Here is a 22,992-nt window from a genome sequence, read left to right as displayed (position 1 = left end):
GTAATAACCCATCCCTTCATTAACATGTCCACCAATTAGGCCTAATTTCCAACCCACTAGTTTTGGCCCATTAATTTCCAGTCCCACACACTTTTTGTTTGCCAGATATGATCTCACCAGAATCCTTGAATTATATCTGAAAGACTTTTTTGTTTAGATTAAGTCAGTGTTTTTCACTTTTACAAATTTTGTAAAACAATTTTATTTAACAGACTGGGTTGGATTTGTTATCTTTTCCCCATCAACATTTGTTATTATAGAGACCAGACTATTTCAAAAGCTTCCCTCCACTTTCCCACAATTAAGCTCACAACTAGGGTAGTCCTACTAAGCCCCAATTATTGCTGCAGTCCCCAATCATTAATGGGATCTTTGGATTACACAATAATAAATAGTTAATAGAAATAACTATAGAAAGAGATTCACAAGATAAGAATGGGAAGCAGTGTGGTCTAGCAGTTACAGAAAGACAGGAAGTCAGGAGACTCGGGTCCAGTTTTTAAATCTGCCATATGTGGCTAGGTAACCTCAGGCAAGTAATTATTTCATATCTGTGACTTGGATTCCTCATCTAGAAACCAGGGATTATCATTTTTGTAAAGTTCTTTGAGATCAGATGCACAGCGCTATGCAAGTATGAAGTATTTTGTGTGATGCTGATTTGTCTAGATTTTTTTTCAGTTAACACATTTAATGCAGTGAAACACAATAAGGCTTGGGGGGATGAGAAAGGTCAAGAAATTACATCAAAATTCTATCCTTTGGTAAAAATACAGCTAAATTTATACCACTGAATTATGCGCAACACGTGGAATTTCAAAGGACCATACGGGAATCCCACTGAATCCCCAACAGCTTTATTAAATTAACATCTCAGTTTGGATTATGAAGCAGCACTGCCACCAGTGATGATCTATTTACTTTTTCAATTTTATGTTTTTGTATGGTAGACAAATAGCACTTCTGCATACCAAAAATGTGAGTCACCTACCTGCACTTCTGAGGTCGAACCAGATGGGCAAGCTCAGCAAACCTCCAAACTGCAGCACGTAGGCTTCGAGAAGCACCATTCTAGATAGATTGAATGTATAATTTGTTACAGATCAGCACTCACAAACATCCTTTAAAACTGGATAAAGTGATTTTGACGGTATATGAATTTTAACTACAAAAGAGATTCAATTCCCTAACATCTCATGCTTGTAAATCCTAATATGGCTTTCAGACAGGAAGTGACATTAAAAACAAAGGACAGCCTAAACGCTCTCCTGGCTGAAAAGGTACATAAAAATGTGTTCAAAAAGCTCAATTTTTTAGTCTCTTCCTGGAGTTTTATCAAGTGGTCAAAAACAGGGACCAGAGAAGGTAGTCATATGCAAGAGAAAGTGAATGTCTCTGCAGAGATCAACTTCAGCAATAAGGCTGTGTCCAGCCACAGGTAACAGCAGATTGTTCCTGCTCGCCATCTTGCATCTCACAGCATAACGCAGAATGATAAAATGCCAACATCTAATAGTTTCTGGTCAAGAGTCATAAATTCAGGCTTCACTCCACAGCCCAAGATGGCTGGCCCATTTCAATTTAAGATTTAAACCTGCAATGTGCATGTTGCTGGAGAGAGAGGTGTTTGCTTTTTTTTAAAATAAAAAACAAAAAGCTTAACTAGAAGTATGGTCCTCATCCATAACAGAATTGGTTCAAAACAGTAAACTCACAGGGAAACACAAATAGGAGAGCTTTTGAAGTCATTTTGAACACGGTGGAAAAAAATTCACTCTCTAGCAATGTTAAATTAATGATATGAGACACTACAGTCATCATATGCATCTTGAAATGTGTAGATGTTTCATACTCTTCTTCAGCAGGTCATTAATACCAAGTGCTTTCAAGAATATCAACTGCATGCGAATCCCATAATGTTAGAAACCAAAGAGATTAAAGACTGAACTGAGGGATTCTTGAATTGGTTTCTCATGTGTGAATTCTTCCTGTCTATATACAAGCTGCTTATCATGGTGGTATCAAAGAAACAAGATTATACTTAACTTTGTAAAAAACTGTAGTAAAAACTTCACCTGAAATCCAAACTATGTACTCCTTGGAATTTGGGTTATTGTCCTGAACCAAGCAATGGAAAATAGGGAAAGTACCATGTGCGTTTTCTTTTTTTTTTAAGCAGACAGGTCCCTGCTAGACAGGACTTCTTGTGACTCAGCATAAAGGGAACATATTGCTTTAAATCTGATCTATTTTTTAGAAGTGGAAGTTGAATCCTTTGACAAATAGCGATTGGAGTCTAAAAGCATTGTAAGAAATGGTAACTTATTGTAACTGTGGTTCTTCAAGGTGTGATGCAAACATGCATTCCACTTAGATGTGTGCATGCTCAGCATGCCGGCCAGATAACTTTGCCTGGCAGTGCCCAAAGAGCAGCTGTGCTCACACTTCATGGCCATAGCCGCTCCTCTGGCTATATGAGGTGGCACTGACCTGAACCCCTTAAGTTCCTTCGCACCAAACAGCCAGAGACAATACCCGATGCAGAAGGGATGGAGGGTGGGTCATGAAATACCCACCTATATAGCCTCTCAAAAAACTACAGTTACAGTAAGTAGTGTATTCCACTTAGGTGACTCACAAGCAATACCCACCCCAGGAGGCAGGGCTTGGAGTCTAACTAAACAAGGATTGCAGGACTGCCTACGAAAGCTTGTATCCACCCTGGAAGACGCAGTAATGGTTTGTAAATATATGGATGAACACATAGCTGCCCTGCAAATGTACAGTACTGAGATGTCACTGAGGAATCCTATTAACATTCCTCAAGCTCTTGTAGAATGATCTCGCATCTGTTAAGGAGGCATAGCCAAAGCTATTTCATATCCAGTCTTGATACAGGACAATATCCATTTGGAGATCATCTGTGAAAAAACCACTTACCCCGTCATACAAACTGCATCTTACACAAACAGGCAAGGCAAATTTTGAAACAGTTTAGTCCTGTTCAGATAGAAAACTAGACGTGGCTAGACATCCTTGGGGGAGGGATACCTCAGTGGTTTGAGCATTGGCCTGCTAAACCCAGGGTTGTGAGTTCAGTCATTGAGGGGGCCACTTAGGGATCTGGGGCAAAAACTGGTCCTGCTAATGAAGGCAGGGGGCTGGATTGGAGACCTTTCAAGGTTCCTTTCAGTTCTAGGAGATTGGTATATCTCCAATTATTATTATTATCATCTCATATAGCCGGGGGGGGGGAGGGAAGAGAGCTATGGCCCTGAGAAGTGAGTGCGTGCACACATGGGTACTGCTAGTCAAAATTCTCCAGCTCCTGTGCAACAAGCACGCAAGTGTAATACATGGCTGCATACACTCGAAAAACAGATGAGTGTTTAAAACTTCAGTTTAAACACATTTTTTTCTGTCTCTTTTTGTATCTCTATAATCTGTCCATATAGACAAGATTAATATTCACAAGTCATTAATAGCCCAGGTTAGGAGGAGAGTGGAACAGTTAGCACAACCTCTCAATACAGGTAAAATCCTTTCAAACTGTGAGCTTCTCCTACCACTTAGAACTGCGGGTCTCAAACTTTTTTTTACTGGCAACCCCTTTCACATTGCAAGCCTCTGAGTGCGACCCCCCCTAATAAATATATTAAAAAAGGTGTTTAATTTAACACCATTATAAATTCTGCAGGCAAGAGAGGTTTGGGGTGGAGGTTGACAGGTCGTGACCTCCCATGTAATGACCTCGCGATCCCCTGAGGGGTCCCGACTCCCAGTTTGAGAACCTCTGCTTTAGAAGGAATGTCTGAAGTTGTTGGCTATTTTTTAAAAATAATGAAAGTAATAGGGTTTATATTTTACTCATAGTTCTGATCAAGATGCAAGAGCACCTACATATAACATGGCAAATAATGAGAGACTTGCATGGGGTTCCACAGAGTGTTTTAATCTTCAGCAGAGAAGAGCTGCTGGAATCCTGAATAGAACTTCTATCTTCCCCGAACACTATTCTAGTGAGTAATATTTCCCTTACCTCTCATAAGAAATACATTAAAAGCATTAAGAATGTGTTAGGATTGATTAATGACAACACTGGTCCGGCTATATAGTCTCTTCATGCGTATGTCTTCACAGGTGCAGTAAGCAGTCACCCAGTGATACAATGTTCGGCATTTAACATTTGTTTAATTTCTTCTTCTTACAGGCACCTGCTACAGAAGTACCACAGACTAAAATAATTAGCTTGCATATATAATAAAAGTGTGGCCTTCAGTGGAAAGAAAGAGGTTTGCCAAGCTATATGGAGGTGCATGTCACCTGAGCAGCTGTTAACAAGGGACATTTTTGTTCGACATCCACACATTCTCACACACAAATATACATTAAAAAGAAATCAATAAATATAGCTCTTGCAGCAGCTCAATTTAAATGTCAATTTAATCAAAGAGAAATTTACAGTTCTTAAAAAACCACTTCACAGATCAATACATAACATTAATCTAACAAAATATTTAAAATTATTAAATATCAGACATGCCCAAATAGATTAAAGGAAAGAACTACACTCACCTTTTTAATTTCTTTATAGAGTTCTAACTGTAACCTAGGAAGGTTGGAATCCATCAAAGCCTATAACAAAATGAAACAGAGTTTATTGTACCACAGCACAATGTGATTTTCAACTAACAATGCTACACTTGTACTGGAACACCTTCTGAAAATACGAGGCAATCTGACCAGATGATCTTTTATAGGGGAGGAGCAGGGAAAGGAGTAAGTGTTAGATGCTGCAAGACTCTCCTCTTTGAGAAAGCTTTTTACCACAGCCAAAAGGAAGAGGGAAGAAAGAAGAAGGGGGGGGGGGGAATATTTATCTCAAACAGAGTCTCTAATACAAAGGAAGGGAAAAGAGTAGAAGACTCCAAGTCTATTAGTTCCCTTGTCATGAAAACCTAATTTATCTAGTAAGTGCTTACATACAGTGGTGATGGATGTTTGCTATTGAAGACAAGTATCTGAAGGAAAATCCAGCAGCCTTGTTCTACAAAGTGATGAGTTGCTTCAACTTTCATCAATTTAGATGGAAATCTACAGTATTTAGCAGCTTACAGGATCAAATCCAATACTAGCTATCTGAAGCAGGCTGATTTTGCAAGGTGTAAGACAAATTAAAACTTAATTCTTGAAGGCATTGCCATTAAAGATTACACATTATGAGGCACCAATTCTAAATTTGTTTTACCCATATATTCATTTCAAAATCATAATTGTTTATAAACCCATTATAACAAGGCTCGTGATAAATGACTTATTTTTAGTTTATTACAATAACAACAAAAAAATTCCAATTAATAGCTGTTAAGGTTACAGAGTAAGCTGTACCTTTGACCCTCCACTCCATCTCTCTATTGCAATTCTTCCCAAGTTACAGGCCAACATCTACACCTCTCTCATGGTGGAATCCCATCATTCACCCCCACTCTGACTGGGTCATCAAATTACAGTATTCATTTGCCACTGTGGCCTTAGCAGGACTAGCTAGGTTATAGCCCATGCTTAGACTTTCCTCTGGGAGTCTACACCAGGAGAAGAATGCAGTCACAGAACAGCTTATTCAAAATCAAGTAACATTTACCAACCCATACGACACAACAGAGGAAAAGGCAACACAACAAAAACCTAAACATATATCATTTTAGCTAAGCTTAGTATTTCTTTCAAGCAGTAGGTCCAGCTTAGCCTTGGTATCTCCTGTTGTCTTGGGGACCAAGTTACAACCCTCTCCTCTGCAGACCCTCTCCCTCCTCAGAAGTTCAGCTTTTCATCACTTTCACAGAATAACAGACATATAGGGCTAGAAGGGACCTTGAGAGGTCAAAGTCCAACCCCCTGCACTGAAGCAGGATCAAATATACCTAGACCATTCCTGAAAGGTGTTTGTTGAACCTGTTCTTAAATTGTCCAATGATGGGGAATCCACAACCTTCCCTGGCAGCCTATTACAGAGCTTAACTACCCTCACTGTTAGAAACCTTTTGGCCTGAAAGGATAAAAGTAAAGAAACACTGCCAACAGTATATCAGAAAGTCTCTTACATGCTTTTGTTCTTAAGGAACGTGTTGACCTTGGTGGATAAGTAAGGTTAGCAAAAGCAGCAGAGTCTTGTGGCACCTTATAGACTAACAGACGTATTGGAGCATGAGCTTTCGTGGGTGAATACCGACTTTGTCGGATGCATGTCAAGGTTAGCAAGTGTACTTGAGCTCTCAATGTGTTAAGAGAAATGGTCAAGAATCAGGGAAACAGATGATGAAATGAATAATATCAATTTATCTTCACAGAGAACAACATTTAAAAAAGGACAACCCTGATAAAAACACATACATTACATAAGTCTTACTTTTATAACTTTATTGAGACATTCATCAGCAACCATCCTGACATCAGACTCCGCATCATCACTACAGAGAAGAAAGAGTTCCATAGCAATACCCAGCAGTTTCTGAAATTCCGGAGAATTCCTAAATTTAAAAAAAGTTAGCATGTTAAAAAGTACACTATGGAAAGTTAAATGAATGTTATTGTTTTTGAAGATAGATAGGCTGAAGACTGGAGTCCATATTTATAGTTTTCACTTTTGACACGGTTTGGAAATAAAATAATGTTATTACAAATGTTGTCCTCTTACAACTGAATTGAATTTCCCGTGCCCAATATTCTGAATGTAAGAGTGGTCAATATAGCATTATATTATTTATATACCGCTGGAGTTGTCACCCACCCTCTTTTCGCCCCAGGATGACCCTGTATCTTGCAAACAATATATTAAAGCAAGGCAGCTCAGAAGAGGCAGTCCTTGCACCAGAGTCACCCATTACCTCAGAAGTGTGTGTTAACTGCTCTTACTGAAATCAGTAAAAACGACAAATCACAGCACTTGGTCTAGGTCCCAAAAACCAGCATATTGATTTCAAAGCTCACTCTTAAATTGCAAAGACAGACTATTTAGAATCCAGACAGCGTTCCTCCATGAGACTCTAATCTCTTTAAAGCAGCCTTGCAAAACACAACACAGATTACCTGGGACAAGCAAAACTTCCCACCCCACCCCCATGTGAGAGGAAGGATAGTTCACTGATCAAGGGCATTTGCCTAGGACATGTCAGACCTGGTTCTTTTCCATGCTCCACCACAGACTGCCTGTATAACTGGGGTAAGACACTCAAGTCTCAGCTCCTCATTTGTAAAATGGGGCTAAAAGTACTTCTCTACCTCACAGAAGTGTTGTAGGAATAACCACATTAGAAAAAAAACAAAAAAGATTGTGAGCTGCTCAAATATTATGGTAAAAAGGACTTGCATATGAGTCTCATATAGGCAAAAAATACTTCCTTTGAGATTTGTCAAATGTTTAGCAACAACTAGGATTAACCCCCACCTTTCTCAGGAAAGACAACATATCAAGTTAAAGTAGTCAGAAGGGCAAAGAAATATGGTAATTCAAAGAAAATCTATATAGCATTTAAAGTTAATATACTAAATGCTGCCTTCTCTATTAAATTATTAAATGAACATTAACATGTAGTAGACAATTTTAGCCCAAGTTTGTAAGTAACAAAAATGCATGGCAAAAATAACACAGAAGTTATGTATTTGCCAAACTCTCATTTAAAATGTAATCCTTAAAGATGAAACTACACTTTTGATCAATATTTTTTATATTATATTATATATATATGTTTCAAAAATAAAACTTATTCACCTTACTGTATAACAGGGGTCGGCAACTTTTCAGAAGTGCTGTGCCGAGTCTTCACTTATTCACTCTAATTTAAGGCTTTGCGTGCCAGTAATACATTTTAATGTTTTTAGAAGGTCTCTTTCTATAAGTCTATAATATATAACTAAATTCTTGTTGTATGTAAAGTAAATAAGTTTTTTTTAAAATGTTTAAGAAGCTTCATTTAAAATTAAATTAAAATGCAGAGTCCCCTGGACGGGTGGCCAGGACCCAGGCAGTGTGAGTGCCACAGAAAATCGGCACACATGCCATAGGTTGCCTAGCCCTGCTGTATAACATACCATATCAAATAGTGTAGGACCAAATTACTAAAATAATTAAATGTGAACAAAAATATTTACATGGAACTTTTTTTTAAAGTCACTGAAAAGATTGTCATAGATGTTATTACTATAGTACCTATAAGCCCTGGTTATGCACCAGGTTTATAAAGTCACTGAAAAGACTGTCATGGATGTTACCACTGTAGCACCTATGAGTGAGCCCTAGTTATGCACCAGGTTCCTACTGCTTTAGGTGCTGTACAACCAGAAAAAAAAAAAACCATCCTTGCCCCAAGGAGTTTACTTGGCCTGCAGTTTTGCCAACATCAACTACAAACTGAGACCCAAATCCTGTCACTGGAACCAAATGACGGATCTGGTTCAAAATACAGTTTCACTCTGATCTGAGAGAAATACAAAGAGTAAACAAACAGTAAACAAGTATATATATTTGGGCCAAGATTTTTCAGAGCAACTACTAATTTTGGATGTCCAATGTGAGACAACTTAAAAAGGGCCTGATGAGCGTGGGCTCTAAGCCAATTTCTGCAGCGCTTAAACTTTCATTTTAAAAAAAGAAGTCACTAAAAGGGAAACAAAAGTAAACTCAAGCAGTGTTTTCTTTGGAGTCTGCACATATACAGTTCCAGTGCCTCTACTATTCTCTTACCCTTGCCAAGCAACAACTGAATGAAAAAGACCTTGTTAATTCCTATACTATTATATTATTAATAATACTTATATTGTGGAAAGGTTTGAGGCCCCAATCAGGGGTCATCGTGCTAGGACCACACATACAATAAAAGATAGCATATTCTCGAAACAGTTTACAACTTACGTAAATATTGCTATAAAGAAGTCCCTGGGAAACAATGAAACTGTCAAGAACCATGTCACTTTCACACTGTTCCTTGAGAATGCCATGAGATGCAGCTGAGACAGACACAGAAGTTTACTGGGAGAATGACACAAAGGATGGAAGTTGGGGGGGAGGAGTATAATACGGGGAAAGTGTCGCTCTTGCAAGGCCAGGAGGCCCTGAAGGAGAGAAAAGAGATGTAATTTCTGCATGCATGCACCTATACAGGAACAGATTCAAATGATAAGTAAACCAAACAAAGGCCGATATGAAAGATTAAGCTCCCAAGCAGAATCTGGTGACTAACTCCAAGTAGAAATTTCAGCACCTTCCCAGTAGCTGAAGAAAACTGGAGGACTGGGGTTTTCACCAGGGTATTGCTCCTGGACCTCAGTTATAGCAAGGTCTCATAACAACCTTTGGATAATGAGTTTGGTCCTCCAGAGAGAGAGTCTGGTAAATTTTTCAAGCCCTTGAATGTCCTGTTTAAAAGAGTATGTTCAATATTTAGAATTAAAGATTGATTAAAATATGAAAACCATAAAAAACTCCAGAGTAACTTTACCAACATTAATAAAATGAGTTCAGAAAGAGTTTTATTACCTTAGAGACTGAGCAACTATGTTTTCACATATTGTTAGGCAGTGGTTCACTCGATCTTTCTTGGTAGTTGAAAGTTCTTTCTTTCTAAAATTAAGAAGAGAACGTACTTTGAATAAATCCAAATAACATGTCAAACCAATCACTGTTAGTTTGTGTGGTATGATAACTTAAATATTGTATTCCTTACTGTAATTCAGGACTGACAGATACACAATCAGCTATTTTATTAGCCAACACAGCCTAAACGAATAAGGTAATGTCTACACTACACAACTTTTAGCAACATGGCTGCATCGCTACATCCATGCTGCTAAAAGTCGCACTGTGTAGCCACTGTTTGTCGTCTCTCCTGCCAACAAAAAACATTCACCCCCAATGAGCAGCATTTGCGTTGTCGGCAGGCGAGCACTCCTGCCAACAAAGCGCTGTTCACACTGGCGTTTGTCATCGGCAAATCTTTCAGGTTGGAGGGGTTTAATACCTCTGAAAGACAAAAGTTTTGTCGTTCAGTAGCCTTAGGACACCTTATCCTCAATTTAGCTCTGTTTTAAAACATAGCACTCTTACAGACCTGTATCACAGCTGGCATCCATTCAAGCCAAAGAAAGCGGATCAGAACTCCCTATGAAGCCCATAAGTGGTATTAAAATCAACCAGATTATACCTGAAGGAGATAGAAGTCATTGTACCATACTGGTACTTCCGGATTATAAGAAACTGAGGCACAGTACTGCTTTAATTACTTTTTTCTACTGTGATAGTACATAAAAAGCCCAACCAGTATCAAGAGCTCATGGTGCTGCACAAACATTCTAAGAGATAATTTAAACCTTTGGGTTCGGGTTCCTATGAGTAGGGGACTTGGGGTTAGGATTAAGGTTCTTACAGGTATGATTCCCGGCCCTAGGGTTAGGGTTCCTATGGTTAGAGGACCTGGGGCTAGAGTTAGGGTTCCTATAAGTAGAGCTTCCTGCCCTAGATTTAGGGTTGCAATGAGTAGTGGACTCTGGCCTAGGTTTAGGGTTCCTATAAATAGGGCTCCCAGCCCTAGGATTTTGGTTCCTATGGGTAGAGGACTTGGGGCTACAGCTTGTATTCCTATGTGTACGGAACTCTGGGCTAGGGTTCCTGTGGGTACAGTGCCCACTTCAGGGTTAGGATTCCTATGTGTAGGGGACGTCAGGCTAGGGTTAGAGTTCCTAGGGCTACGGCTCCCAGCCCTAGGGTTAGGGTACCTAAGGGGATTGCACCCTGCCTTAGAGTTAGGGCTCATATGGGTAGGGGAGGTGGGCCTAGGGTTAGAGTTTCTAAGGGTAGGAATTCCCACCCTATGGTTAGGGTTCCTATGAGTAGGTCTCCCTGCCCTAAGGTTAAGATACCTATGGACTGGGGACTTGGACCTAGGCTTAGGGTTCCTAAGGGTACAGTTCCTGCCCTACGGCAGGATGGACAAAAATCAATTAAAAAACTCTGATTTTTTTGATAAAATGCTTTTTGAGGAAAAAAACCTATCTAAAAATAGTTTTAATTAAACTATATTATAGCTCAAAGAGAGCTCATCATAGAATAGGGATTATAAATTCTAATTCTATAGTATGAAACAATATATTCATGTAATGTTTTAAGAAAAGTTTTGTAAATGAGTTCCAATAGTTCATGGATTAGGGACCCAATCTCAGGGGTTCCAGGTGCTTCTGTATAGATTATTTTATCTTTCTATCTACCCAATGGGACTCAGTGGTCAGTCTAGAAGATACCGTCAGAGATACCTAGTTTTTCAGTTCTCAAACTGTGGATTTGCGTCTCCAGAGATAACATGCTTGTTAACAGCAAAAATGTTTTTGAATAAATCAATAATACATGGAGGTGAGAAATAACAGACCTCAACCCTATTGTCCCTTCGCAAATTTGTGTACAGAGTCAAACCCTTACTTCTCTCTAAAAGTGCAAAGTTTCAAAAAGTTAAATGAAAAGAAGATTGTTGGGGGTGGAACAGATCTGGACAAGGAGAAGTCTAGAGATAAATGTGAGAAGGGAGGGACAGGCAGTAGAAACAAAAGTGAAACTGTTTGAGCAGCATATTCCAGAAGTCTTGAGGTCTTTCTGAGTGAAGCCTTCATTGATTTGAGATCTACCATACCATTCTCCCACTAGGAGGGAAAACCTATAATAGCAGCAGGGTATAAGAGAGACCCAGTTTGGGAATATTTTAATGAAGTTCCTCCACCTGTGGGTAAGACAAGCATGCATGCAAAATGCAAACAGTGCAACAAAGAAATGCAAGGCCTGGTTGCCTAACTGAAACAACATCATGAGAAGTGTTCCTTCTCAGGTGGAAGCTGCACTGAAGGTGATGAAAGAAACATGTCTGAACATGCAGGATCTTCAGATTGGTAAACTTTTTTATTTCATACTTCTTTCTAAAGGACTGCCTGTCTTCCTTCTGGACTATTCTTGAATTCTCATGTTTGAGCAAAAAATATAGTTGTTACTCAATGGTACTATCATTTTAGACGCAGTTGTGATTAAAAAACAAATAGCTGAAATAGGCAGATCTTCCTTTTACAATTTCACCTTTAAAATAGTACTGAGTGTCAGTGAATACAATGAGTAATACTCAATGAGCAGTGTGGTGGTGATAATTAAATAACTGCATTGACTTATTTCGTTTAGGAGAATCCATCCTCAACATACAGGATTCTGAAGACTATCCACCTTCACGATCACCATCTTTTTCTATAGTTTCAGAGTTATGTGCCAATGATAGTGTTTCAGTCACATCATATATGTCACAGAATATCACAGCAGCAAAAAGAAAAAAAAAACTCCATCCAGAAACCACCACAGATAAGTTTGTGATAAGAACTAGCATATTACAAAGAGAGATAGTTGATGAAAAAAATTGCCTGGTTTGTTTATGCAACAAACTCTCCTTTCTGTATGACTGAGAACCCACACTTGATTAACATGGTTTAGTCATTAAGACCAGGATACAGCCCACCCAACAGAGCAGATGTTGCAGGCAAATTGCTGGATAAAGTGTATGAAAGAGAAATTGAGCAGTGTGAAAAAGGTCTAGAGGGTGAAAGTGTTAACCTGAGTCTTGATGGATGGAGCAATGTCCACAGTGATCCTGTTGTATGTGCTTGTGTGACAACAAAAGAAGGGAATATACTCCTTACGGAAACAACTGATACATCAGGAAACGCACACACAGCAGAATACTTACAAGTAGCAGTAAAAGCTATAACAAACTGTGGAAAAAAATTCAAAATGTCTAGTACACAGCTTGGTCACAGACAATGCTGTAAATGTATCCAAGATGAGAAGAAATTTAGGAGAGAGTGAAGAGCATCCCAAGATAATAACATATGGTTGCAGTGGTCATTTGATGCACCTCCGAGCCAAAGACTTCAGCGTTCCAGAAATAAAGGCTAATGTTGTTGAAATTGCAAAATACTTCCGTAACAGCCACTTTGCAGCAGCCGCTCTGAAAAATGTGGGAGGAACCAAGCTAACTCTCCCACAAGATGTGTGATAGAAGTCATGAGTGCACTGTTTTGAGCACTGTATCAAGAATTGGCCTAATCTGATGACAGCTTGTGAACAAAATCGTGAAAAAATAGATGGCACCGTTACAGCCAAAGTGCTCAATGTTGGGCTTAAGAGAAATGTTGAACACATGCTGAGTACCCTGAAGCTTATTTCTGTTGCCTTGAACAAAATGCAGGGAAATAGCTCTTTTATTGCTGACGCTGTTGAAATTTGGAAGGAACTGACTGAGATCTTAAAAAGAGAAATATGCAATGACGGAGTTAAATTACAAGCATTAAAAAAAACAAACGGGACAAGCACTATCTCCAGCTCATTTTCTTGCAAATATTCTCAATACTCGGTACCAGGGTCAAACCTTAATTGCTGAAGAAGAGGAGCTGGCTATGACATGGACATCCCGCAATCATCCCTCCATAAAGCCAACCATAATAAACTTCAGAGCTAAGGGTAAACCATTCAAGAAATGTGACTTTCTTTAAAACATCATCAGCAAATACATCAGTGAACCAGTGGAAGTCACTTGGATTCAGAGACTATTGAAGTGATAATCTTCTAGCAGTGTAGAAAGAATATTTTCTTCCTTTGGACTAATTCATTCCAAATTGAGAAATCATTTGGGACCTGAAAAAAGCAGGAAAGCTTGTTTTTCTTTTCCAGATTATGAACAAACAGAAAAATGAAGGTGAATACGACTGAGTTAACTGCAAAAGCCAATATTTTAAGTTTCTCATGTTGATCTGGCTGGCATAGTTGATTTAATCTTTGTTTTGTTTTTTTTTTAAATTTCATTGAACTACACCTCTACCTCGATATAACGCTGTCCTCAGGAGCCAAAAAATCTTATCACATTATAGGGGAAACCACGTTATATCAAACTTGCTTTGATCCACTGGAGTGCGCAGCCACACACCCCCGGAGCACTGCTTTACCACGTTATATCCGAATTCGTGTTATATCGAGGTAGAGGGGTATTTTAGTTAAAAATAATTTTAACAAAAACAAACCTGATTTTAAAAAACTTGAATATTTAACTAAATTCAAAAAATATACTTTTGTTAAAAATATATGTTTGCTGTTGAAGAAAAAAATCCAGACTACATAATTGTTGTTTTAGTTAAATAAAACAATTTAAATCCTCCAAATATTAATGATTAACCTGTTGAATTGGAAATAGTTCACCTCCCAATAACTTCATAAATATCTGCTTAAATTACTTTTGGTAAATGAAATAACCAAACATTCATTTTCTGGTATAGCTGTAAAACTAATGTGAAAAGTTTTCAAAATAAATCACTTTAAAAATGTATAGTGTGTACCTTCTAAAAATGAAACCTACATCTATCTTTGAGTTGTGAAGAACATGTATTAAGGTTATAACAACCAACAAGAATGTACTTTTATGTAGAAATCCATGATTAAATTGAGTCTTCCTGACTAGTGATTTAAATCATGGTTTAAGAAATCAAATCCACCCTGCCCTAGGGTTAGCCAACTTAAGACTAGGTTTACAGTTCCTATAGGTATAACTTTTCGCCCTAGGGTTAGAGTTCCAACAGTCTGTGCACCTGGGGCTAGGGTTACGGTATCTAAGGGTAGGGATCCCAGCCCTAGGGATAGGGTTCCTATCGATAGGGGACTTGGGGCTAAGGTAGGAGTTCCTACGGTTAGGGCTCCCCACCCTGGGTTAGGGGTACCTATGGATAGAGCTCCCCGCCCTAGGGATAGGGTTCCCATGGGTAAGGGACTTGGGGCTAGGGCTAGCGTTCCTGTGGGCAGGACTCACCACCCTAGGGTTAGGATACCTATGGGTAGGTATCCCCCTGTCCCCTGAGTTAGAGTTCCTATGGGTTGGGGACTTCGGGTTAGGGTTCCTAGGCCTCCCTCCTGTAGGGTTAGGGTACCTATGGGGCAGGCACCCGCCCCCACAGAGTTAGGGTTCATATGGGTAGGGGAGGTGGGGCTAGGGTTAGGGTTCCTAAGGACAGGGATCCCCACCTTTGGGTTAGGGTTCCTATGCTTAGGGGACTTCAGGCTAGGGCTAGGGTTCCAAAGGGTAAGGGATCTGGGGGGGGGACTAGGGTTAGGTTTCCTGGGGTGGGGACTTGGGGCTAGGTTTAAAGTTCCTAGGGGTACGTCTCCCCACCCCAGGGTTAGGGTTCCTATGGGTAGTAGATTTGGTGTAGGGTTAGAGATCTTAGGGGTAGAGCTCCCTACCCTACAATTGGGGTTCCTAGGGGAAGGGGACTTGGGCCCAGGGTTAGGCTTCCTATGGTACAGCTCCCCGCCCTAGGGTTAGCGTTCCTGTGGATAGGGAACTTGGGGCTAGGATTAGGGTTCCCATAGGGTAGGGCTCCCAGCCCTAGGGTTAGGATTCCTATGAATAGGGCTCCCCGCCCTAGGGTTAGGGTTCCCAGCCCTAGAGACAGGGCACCCATGGGTAGGGGACACGGGGCTAGGGTTCTCTTGGGTATGATTCCCGGCCTTAGGTTTAGGATTCCTAAGGGTGGGATTCTCGCCCTATGGTTAGGGGTCCTATGAGTTTTAGTCTCTAAGGTGCCACAAGTACTCCTGTTCTTTCTGTAGTAAAATAGAGCTTTTCCACCACCTTAGAGTCTGTATGCAAATAATGATTGTATTTGTTAATAATTATTATTTAAAATATACTTGCATCTAAAGGCCCCTACCAAGATTGAGACCCCTATTGTACTAGGCACTGTACAACAAAGATAGAGACAGTCCCTGCCCCAAACAGTTTACAAGATAAAGAGACAAGACAGACAAGGAGCGGTAAGGGAAACAAGGTCCCACAAAAAGTTAGCTGCAGAGTCAAAATTGTAACCCAGAGTCCCTAACTCTCTCAGTGCAGTGTTTCTATCTAGTAGGCTGCACTGACTTGCTAGGTTTCTGCACCTCATTTATAAACTAGCTGCACTAATCATACATTACACAACTGTTTGAGCAAATTACAAAAAATTCAGGCAAAATTAAATTGGTTGATTAAGCATGTGGTAAGCAAGGATAGATATAAAGTCTCAGTGAAACAGATCCATAGATGTATAAAATGAAGTACATTTCAATTTTTGCAGGTCAGTAGGATACGATCAAAATGAGAAAGCACAGACTACGAATGAGAAAAATTCTAGAAAATTGTAGTCCAAAAAGCCAGATTCATCTTACTTCCTCATCCAATTATATGATGTTGATAGATTTTCATACAAATCACAAACAAGGCTAAAAGATAACACACACACAAAGAGTAAGCTCTCACTTTCAGAATACTAATTTGTCTTTTTGCATAAAGATGTAATTGCCTCGCCACTAAGATGTACTGAAATAAATCCTAATACAAGAGCTGAATCCCTCATTGAGAAAGAGAAACTATATTAAATGTAATAAGCTATACCAGTGGTTCTCAAACTTTCGTACCTTTCACATAGCAAGCCTCAGAGTGCAAACAAATTAAAAATATTTTTTATATATTTAACACCATTATAAATGCTGGAGGCAAAGCAGGGTTTGGGGTGGAGGCTGACAGCTCACGACCCCCCATGCAATAACCTCGTGAGAGGTCCCAACCCCCAGTTTGAGAACCCCTGAACTATACTGATGCAATCGTTATGTTGAGATTTTAGATACTCAGGTCAGGAAATTCAAAGTCAGGTTTTCTGTGGGAGCCCTAATACCACCCCTTTGTTGGGGAAAGGGGATGCATGGGGGATATTTGCATATGGGTTCATATTAATCCCCAATAGGTAAAAGTACAAAAGTTTGACATTAAGTTAAATACTTATTTGAGAGAAGCAAAAAGAGGCAAGTTGCATGTAATTATCACTATTCTAAAGGGACACCAATTTAAAAAAAAAAAAATCAGAAAACATTTAGCCTACTGATTTAAAAGCAACTCTAAAGATTGTTAGAACTAGAAGATTAGGAAAAAAATCTTTGCTGTTAAATGCAAAAAGTAAACAAAGCACTTTGTGTATCGTCAATTAGTTTATCCCCATATAATTTCCCTTCTTCTTTCTACACAACTTTCACACAGCAGTGAAGAGGAATAAATTTCGAAGAAGAGAAGGTGTGAATGAAAAATGACAAAAATTGGTAGAAGCAGACAGTACCTAAAAACTACTTTTACCCTGGCAAGATTTTAACGTTGACAGTATGTCTCTAACCAAATTTGCAACAATGAGTTTCTTCAGTGACACACAAATTTCAGCTACCTATTTCTTGCCAGTTAGTGACATTCAATTTTTCACAAACATAGGCTGAAATAGTTAATTCACTGTTTTCACATTTCTCAAAAATTTCCCTTTTGGGATAAAGTTCCTCATATTTCATCTCAACCCAAGATTTAGGTGTTTTTTTGACGAAAGAGTGAACAAAGAAGAGGATTAATAATAAAATCTTATTTTGAAAGCACCTTACATTCTTAAGAATGCTAAAATATCTTACAAATTTACATGAATTGTTTCAAGCCCCCCACCAACACACACACTTAAATGCAACCACACACGGAATAAAAAAGCAGCAGTTTAAGAGCTAACATCAACGCTGCATAATAGTTTAAGACAAAAATAATGAAAAGTGTCATGGTCAAATTATGCAGTAGGCAGAATGGGCAACCAACTTGAAATTTGGCCAAAAGGACCATGAGTAAACACCAGTAACTCTTGGAAAAGTGTCTTAGGACCTTTAATGACCAATGTCAGAAACTCCATTTCACATCACTTTTAAAACAGCAGGTTAAAATACTCAGAATCTGTGTAACTTAGAGTCTAAGCCCAATAAAAGTCAACAAGCTCTTAAATCAAACTACTAAATCACTTAGGTACTTTTGAAAATTTTTACCAAGCATCTCCAGCAGCACAGTGCCTTTTAGCACTATAGACGGCAATGTTCAGTACTGACACAGAGGAAGAGTGCAATTTACTGTATCAAGTTACATTTGGACATGCATGTAGACTCACTAGATATAAAGTATGCCAATTTACTTGCTGAATTTGGCTACCTTTGTAATTTTCATTATTAAACCAAAGACACTCCAACCCCCACCAAGACTCAGCATGTCTTCAAAGTCAGTTGAACTGGCATAGGGTAATCCCATCTCTGTGAAAGTCAATCCACTATAAAAATCTACAATCAATGAGTTGAGGTAAAAATGGAACAAACTCAATCTTCCTGAAAAGAATACCATACTTTATTTTGGTTTATGCTCAGATTTTTAGAAGGATGCAAACACTTCACTGGCTACCATTTGGGTAATCTAACAATGTAAAACATGGGCCATTTCCAGTTGCCAACCTTTTCTTCATCACTAACTTAATATTTTCTAATACAGCTGTGTGTGATGTTTAAGATGAATCTCTATTAAAGAACTACTTTTCTGGGAACCTGAGTTTTGATGACAAGCATCACTGTGCATAATCTTGTTTACTAAGGAATTGTGATGCTGAGAACTAGGAGGAACTGGTATGGAGGAATGAATAACTTTAAAACAGCTAGCATTTTTTGTTTTCCTTAAATATTATCAAATGCATTTGAGAAATATGGAGAAAAAATTCCAAGGTATGTTCTCCCGCATGAACTTTTATCTCTTAGATCAGATCTTTCTCTTGGATGTGACCACTATCATTATCAACATCTACAGCATGACAAAGGATAATGCTATGTCACAGAGGTCACAGGATTCCACAACTCTCAGGGACATCTGTGACTATTTTCTGCTTTAACCCTAAGGTGCCGGGGGCCCCAGAGCTATCAGCCAGCAGGGCCTGTGGGTGCTGGACATCAGCCAGCAGGGTTCAGGCTCTTTTCCCTCCACTCCTTGGTCTTAAGTCATCTCTCCATTATTCCCCCATCCCCATTATTTTTAGTAAAAGTCACAGACAGGTCACAGGCGTCTGTGAATTTTTGTTTATTAGCTGGGACCTGTCTATGACTTTTACTAAAAATAACCGTGACAAAAATCTTAACCTTAATCACGACTGTTCTGGAGTGCTATGGTGGAGGATGAGGGTAAGGAGCTGTTCAGCGTCCCAGTGCTGTAGCATCCCATCACTGTGATTGTCTCCTGTGAAGGTCTTGATGGAGCAGGTGTAGAAGGCCCCAAATTAAAATCTTTATTGTCTAAACACTGAGTGTACAGAATTGTGTTTTTCCTGATTCCCAGAGCATTACAGAAAATAGAAGGGATGTGGGTTAAATGATTTCTAACTTGTATGCAGTGATGATGTAGCTGGTGTTGTTCCCAGGATATCAGAGAGAAAGTGGGTGATGTAATCTCTTTTACTGAACCAACTTCTGTTCCGTCCAATAAAAGATATAACCTCATCTTGTCTAATTTCTGACTTGCCAAAAGTCACTGAATTGCCAGAAGGAAGTCTGCAATCTTAGCATACACTTTGATCTTTAATAGTTGGAGAAAGTTTTAGCAAATGTTCCCAACTCATTTTCATTTTTCCAGGGAACAGTCTGTGAAGAAGCTAGCCCATACCCCTGTCCTGGGGCATCTTGTCCTTAGCTGCCTTCTCACGTGGCAGTAGCACGATCCCACTGTTTGTGTATCTGTTGTGCTGGCGCTTCTTACTATCTAGAGACTAGATTGAAAGTTGCTTTTACCATTGAAAAACATTGTCCAGAAAACTTTAACATATCCAGTTAAATTTCTCCAGAGTCTACTAATAAGATAATTTCTTAAATTAGTAGCTTTTTCACAGAAGACCTGTTAAAGTATTGGGTACAAATATCTGCAAGTGGATATTAAAATATGATGTAAGGGTCTGAATTTAAATTTGCAAAATAAGAGCATTGAAAATTCAGTCTTCTGCTCTAATCTTATTGACTCTGCTTTTAAAAATAGGCTCTATGGTACGCCAGGCAATTGGTTGGATAGTTCCTGGCAGAACCCAAAATTAATACAGTGGCAAACTAAAACACACTAAGGCCACATAGGATGTGGTGATACTCTTTGCTTATGTTTTTAAATGCTTTTATGAATTTCAAGGGACATGCTCAACTTAATCATACCTTTACCTGCAATATTTTGACCTAAGAATACTATAATTTAGAGAGACTAGAAAGGAAAAATGTCTCGTTTGGTGAGTTAACTTTGCATTTGACACATAGAAGTCTGTGTACGGTCTCTTTCACTGCCTCAGCTCTACAGCTGGTCAATTTCCTTAACTGTTTGTGTCTTTCACTTAAAAAAAAGTGGTAAGTGACAGAAGGACTCTGGCATGTGTGGTGGAGGAAAACTGGTCTCCTGGTTAAGGCACTGGACCACTGGGGGTTAGGTGATGTCTTGTGTGATCCTGCCCCAATCATTCGTTCCTGTTTCTTTTCCATTTGTAAGACAGGGACAGTACTTCTTTATTTGTCAGGTGTTCTGAGAATAAATTCGTTGAGATCACAGAACAGCCTATAAACAAAAGAAACAGCACCCTGAACTACTTTATTTTTTTTTTTAAAGGCCCAGTTGCTACTGGTCTTAAGTTTTAACTCTGTCATCTTTTATCATCTAAGTTTTTAACATCAGTGTAAACAATTGGACAGCTAACTTTCACAGGATACTTCTTTTATTAATTTACGTGATGCATAATTCCCAATAAGAATTTTGCTATGCAATGTTACTGTATATTATAGGCAAATGAATGGAGACCTTTGGGGTTTGAGATTTCATTTTGTAAAAATATTAAAACTATCAGGAAGTTTAGGTATGAAATTTAGATGTTGTATTGAAGCCCAAGACATAATTTATGTATTTTTAATTGGGATACATAGTATAATACACACAGGGGTCACTGCTTTTCTTGGTTTGTGAAAAAATGTATACTTGAGGATCACCTAAACAATCAATGCTATAATAATGTTTTATTAAAACTCCACCTGTATAAGAACCAGTTTTGTTTGGGATTTAAACACTCCCTAGCACCAGCTGACACTCAGACACTGCAACAGGAAGTAGAACATAAAACTGACAAAAGTAAAAATAACTAATCTCTTTTCACTGTTCAGATTTTTTAAGAAATCTGTTACATATAATTCAAACAATATATTATTACTTCTACAAGATTAAAAAATGTTTCCCTAAAAGAAACAGATTCTGACATAACAGACAAATAAGTGCCAGCACTTTTGGTAAAAGTTGAATGATATACTACTGAACTTTTTGCATCCCTCTGGGGTACTGGTTCTACTAAGATGATACCTATTTAATGCCACATAATATAACAAGATCCAGAAGGCCAGTGTTTGGAGAGATTTGAGTCCAGTAAAGTGTAGATGTTTGTATAAAGGAGTGGTTACGTTTTTTCTTTGTACTTATTTGTCTAGGTTATCCTAAGTACTATAATAATTTGTCTGCTCTTTAATGCTACTGGTGCAACATAACTACATGCAGTTTATTTCTCATACCTTTTTAAAAAAAAAAAAAAAAAAAAGCTTTCAGTGTTTTCTAGACAGATACCTAGACACTTTATTAAAGTATCTTCTTCCAGTGAGAAAGGGCCAGCTGACAGCAGAACACCAACCGTGCTTTGCTGGCACACATGTGGATTATTATTATTCTTGGAGTTTGCCAGGACATATGCAAGAGGCTCTCTGGCTGTCACGAGAGGTCGCAGGTAGCAGCGGCCTGGAGACGAAGCCAACTCACTCCGGCGAGGGAACCTGCGGAGCAGGTTAATACTTTTCCTTCTGGTGAGAACGGATTTTGTTGGGGGGTCTTTAAGTGAAACCAAGTACTTATGAAACCCGCCTTCATACAACCGTTAGCTCAAGGGGCAGCAGCAGGGCCCATCCATCCTACCCGTGGCAGGGCGCCCACGGGCGTCTTTTCCCAGCCAGCCCGCTCCCTCTGACGGCAGCAGCTTCTCAGAAGCTCTAAGTTCCCTTCCTCCCCCGCCTAGTCTTCGCTACCGACCCAACCTCGCCGCCCCGCGGCCGGACACTCACGCTCTCTGAAGCGGCTCCTCGGGGATGGCGGCCGGCCCCTGCTGCTGCTGAAAGGAGCGGAGGGACTCGAAGGCCTTCATCAGTTTCTCCATGGTAGCCATGTCCGCTCAGCCCGCGCCGAGCACCGCAGGGGCCAGTCGACCGCAGCGCCCGGGGACCAGACTCCCCTTCTCTCCTCACAGCGCCTGAGCCGCTCGCTTGGACCCGGAGCCGCTCCCCCACTCACAGCGCCCGGGAACCTCGAGCCTCTCCCCTCTCAGCGCGCTGGCTGCCCGCTCCTGGGGCCCCGGAGACTCCCGGTTCGCCGCGTCCGGGCCGTCGCGCCACCGTCCCTGCCGCCGTCGGGGTCCCCGCGCCGCCGCTCGTTACTGCAATGAATGGAGGAGACGCTACAGGGGGCCGCTTTCACTCTGAAGCCGCCTCGCCGCCATCTTGGAAACCTCCCATCATCCCCCACGCTACTCCTCCCGGCCCGGCCTAGAGCAAAGTTCCCCACGCAGGCCACTGGGCCCGGCCTACCCGCGGGAGGGAGTGGAAAATTAAAGAGCGACAGCCTCGCCCACCAATGAGAAAGGAGTCGCTCCGCCCCCTGCCCTAACCACCACTAGCGGGACAGGAGGCCTGGGGCAGTATCACCGCTCAGACAAACACAAGCTTGGTTGAGGAACCACAAATTCATCCACGCTCTTCACCGCGCTCGGAAGATGGTTGTCAGGTCCTAGTGCCCCTTGGGTTGGTGTCAAGCTTAGGCCCGTCTGCCAGCTTCCGCCCGTCGAATGGTGCGTGCGGGCTTCGTTCCGTACGGAGCCTCTGGCAGAATGGTCGGGCTCCCGTAGAGCAGGCCCTAGCTCCGTGGGGACAGCTGGGCACACAGAGCAACCTCCAGGTCTGTCCACACCCAGCTCTTGTGCTGCTCTTGCTACAGGGGCTCAGGCACGCAGGCTTTGTCTGTC

The 22,992-nt window shown here is 40.2% G+C and overlaps 1 protein-coding gene across 1 annotated transcript in view; it reads right to left on the bottom strand.

The window, feature by feature from the left end:
• Window positions 1–22,322, bottom strand: part of HTT (huntingtin) — a 219,835-nt gene extending 197,513 nt beyond the window's left edge. Inside the window, 5 exon segments of the mRNA XM_030564220.1 lie at window positions 992–1,071; window positions 4,576–4,635; window positions 6,407–6,527; window positions 9,533–9,616; window positions 22,040–22,322. Of these exon segments, the coding sequence (XP_030420080.1) occupies window positions 992–1,071; window positions 4,576–4,635; window positions 6,407–6,527; window positions 9,533–9,616; window positions 22,040–22,140 (446 nt within the window). The 5' untranslated portion in view covers window positions 22,141–22,322.
• Between the last annotated feature and the right edge of the window lie 670 nt (window positions 22,323–22,992).

This window comes from Gopherus evgoodei, chromosome 5 (genome assembly GCF_007399415.2).
Source record: "Gopherus evgoodei ecotype Sinaloan lineage chromosome 5, rGopEvg1_v1.p, whole genome shotgun sequence".
In the NCBI taxonomy this organism is placed as follows: domain Eukaryota; kingdom Metazoa; phylum Chordata; order Testudines; family Testudinidae; genus Gopherus; species Gopherus evgoodei.
This window is presented reverse-complemented; position numbering and strand designations above follow the sequence as displayed.